At 39.0% G+C, this 1,570-nt stretch overlaps 1 protein-coding gene across 1 annotated transcript in view; it reads right to left on the bottom strand.

Moving 5' to 3' along the window:
- Window positions 1-1,159: 1,159 nt before the first annotated feature.
- Window positions 1,160-1,570, bottom strand: part of HELRODRAFT_180578 (hypothetical protein) — a gene marked incomplete at both ends in the record, with an annotated part of 4,892 nt that continues 4,481 nt past the window's right edge. Inside the window, 2 exons of the mRNA XM_009029894.1 lie at window positions 1,160-1,210; window positions 1,332-1,447. Of these exons, the coding sequence (XP_009028142.1) occupies window positions 1,160-1,210; window positions 1,332-1,447 (167 nt within the window). The remainder of the gene's footprint in view (window positions 1,211-1,331; window positions 1,448-1,570) is intronic.

The raw sequence follows: 1,570 nt of genomic DNA on the forward strand, positions 1-1,570 counted from the left end.
TTGGTTGTGTGGTTTGTTATTTCATTGGTTGGCTGGTTGTGTGGGATGTTATTTCATTGGCTGGTTGGTTGTGTGGTTTGTTATTTCATTGGTTGGCTGGTTGTGTGGGATGTTATTTCATTGGCTGGTTGGTTGTGTGGTTTGTTATTTCATTGGTTGGCTGGTTGTGTGGGATGTTATTTCATTGGCTGGTTGGTTGTGTGGTTTGTTATTTCATTGGTTGGCTGGTTGTGTGGGATGTTATTTCATTGGCTGGTTGGTTGTGTGGTTTGTTATTTCATTGGTTGGCTGGTTGTGTGGGATGTTATTTCATTGGCTGGTTGGTTGTGTGGTTTGTTATTTCATTGGTTGGCTGGTTGTGTGGGATGTTATTTCATTGGCTGGTTGGTTGTGTGGTTTGTTATTTCATTGGTTGGCTGGTTGTGTGGGATGTTATTTCATTGGCTGGTTGGTTGTGTGGTTTGTTATTTCATTGGTTGGCTGGTTGTGTGGGATGTTATTTCATTGGCTGGTTGGTTGTGTGGTTTGTTATTTCATTGGTTGGCTGGTTGTGTGGGATGTTATTTCATTGGCTGGTTGGTTGTGTGGTTTGTTATTTCATTGGTTGGCTGGTTGTGTGGGATGTTATTTCATTGGCTGGTTGGTTGTGTGGTTTGTTATTTCATTGGTTGGCTGGTTGTGTGGGATGTTATTTCATTGGCTGGTTGGTTGTGTGGTTTGTTATTTCATTGGTTGGCTGGTTGTGTGGGATGTTATTTCATTGGCTGGTTGGTTGTGTGGTTTGTTATTTCATTGGTTGGCTGGTTGTGTGGGATGTTATTTCATTGGCTGGTTGGTTGTGTGGTTTGTTATTTCATTGGTTGGCTGGTTGTGTGGGATGTTATTTCATTGGCTGGTTGGTTGTGTGGTTTGTTATTTCATTGGTTGGCTGGTTGTGTGGGATGTTATTTCATTGGCTGGTTGGTTGTGTGGGATGTTATTTCATAGGCTGGTTGGTTGTGTGGTTCGTTGTTATTTCATTGGCTGGTTGGCTGTGTGGTTTGTCATTTGATTGGTTAGTTAGATTAGTGGTTTGTCATTATGAGTTGTTATTCTGAGCAATATTTTATTATGAATGATAATTATGATTATTATATTATAATTAAATAATTTTCCTGAATCACCCTTCAATGTTGTCAGTTTCGGTGTCGTCTTTGGCACTTTTAGGTGGCTGTTACATAAAAAATTATTAATAAAAACAATAATAATATTGTTAATAATAATAATAGTAATAACTAATAATAATAATAAAAATAGTAATAATAACAATACAAATAATAATATTATTTGACCTTGATTGCTTGACCTTTGCCCGTGATGGCTATATCACACTTGACGTAACCTTTTGGCCCGGCGTCCAGCTCTTTGGGGTCCATAAGGACGGCCCATTTGTGGTAAAACTGGTGGTCTGGTCATGGTGGTGAAGATAGTGATGATTATGAAGATGGAGATGATGATGATGATGAAGATAGTTGTGGTGATGATGATGGCGATGATGATGAAGATAGTGGTGATGAAGATGGCGATGATG

This window comes from Helobdella robusta (genome assembly GCF_000326865.2).
Source record: "Helobdella robusta unplaced genomic scaffold HELROscaffold_63, whole genome shotgun sequence".
Taxonomy (NCBI): Eukaryota; Metazoa; Annelida; class Clitellata; order Rhynchobdellida; family Glossiphoniidae; genus Helobdella; species Helobdella robusta.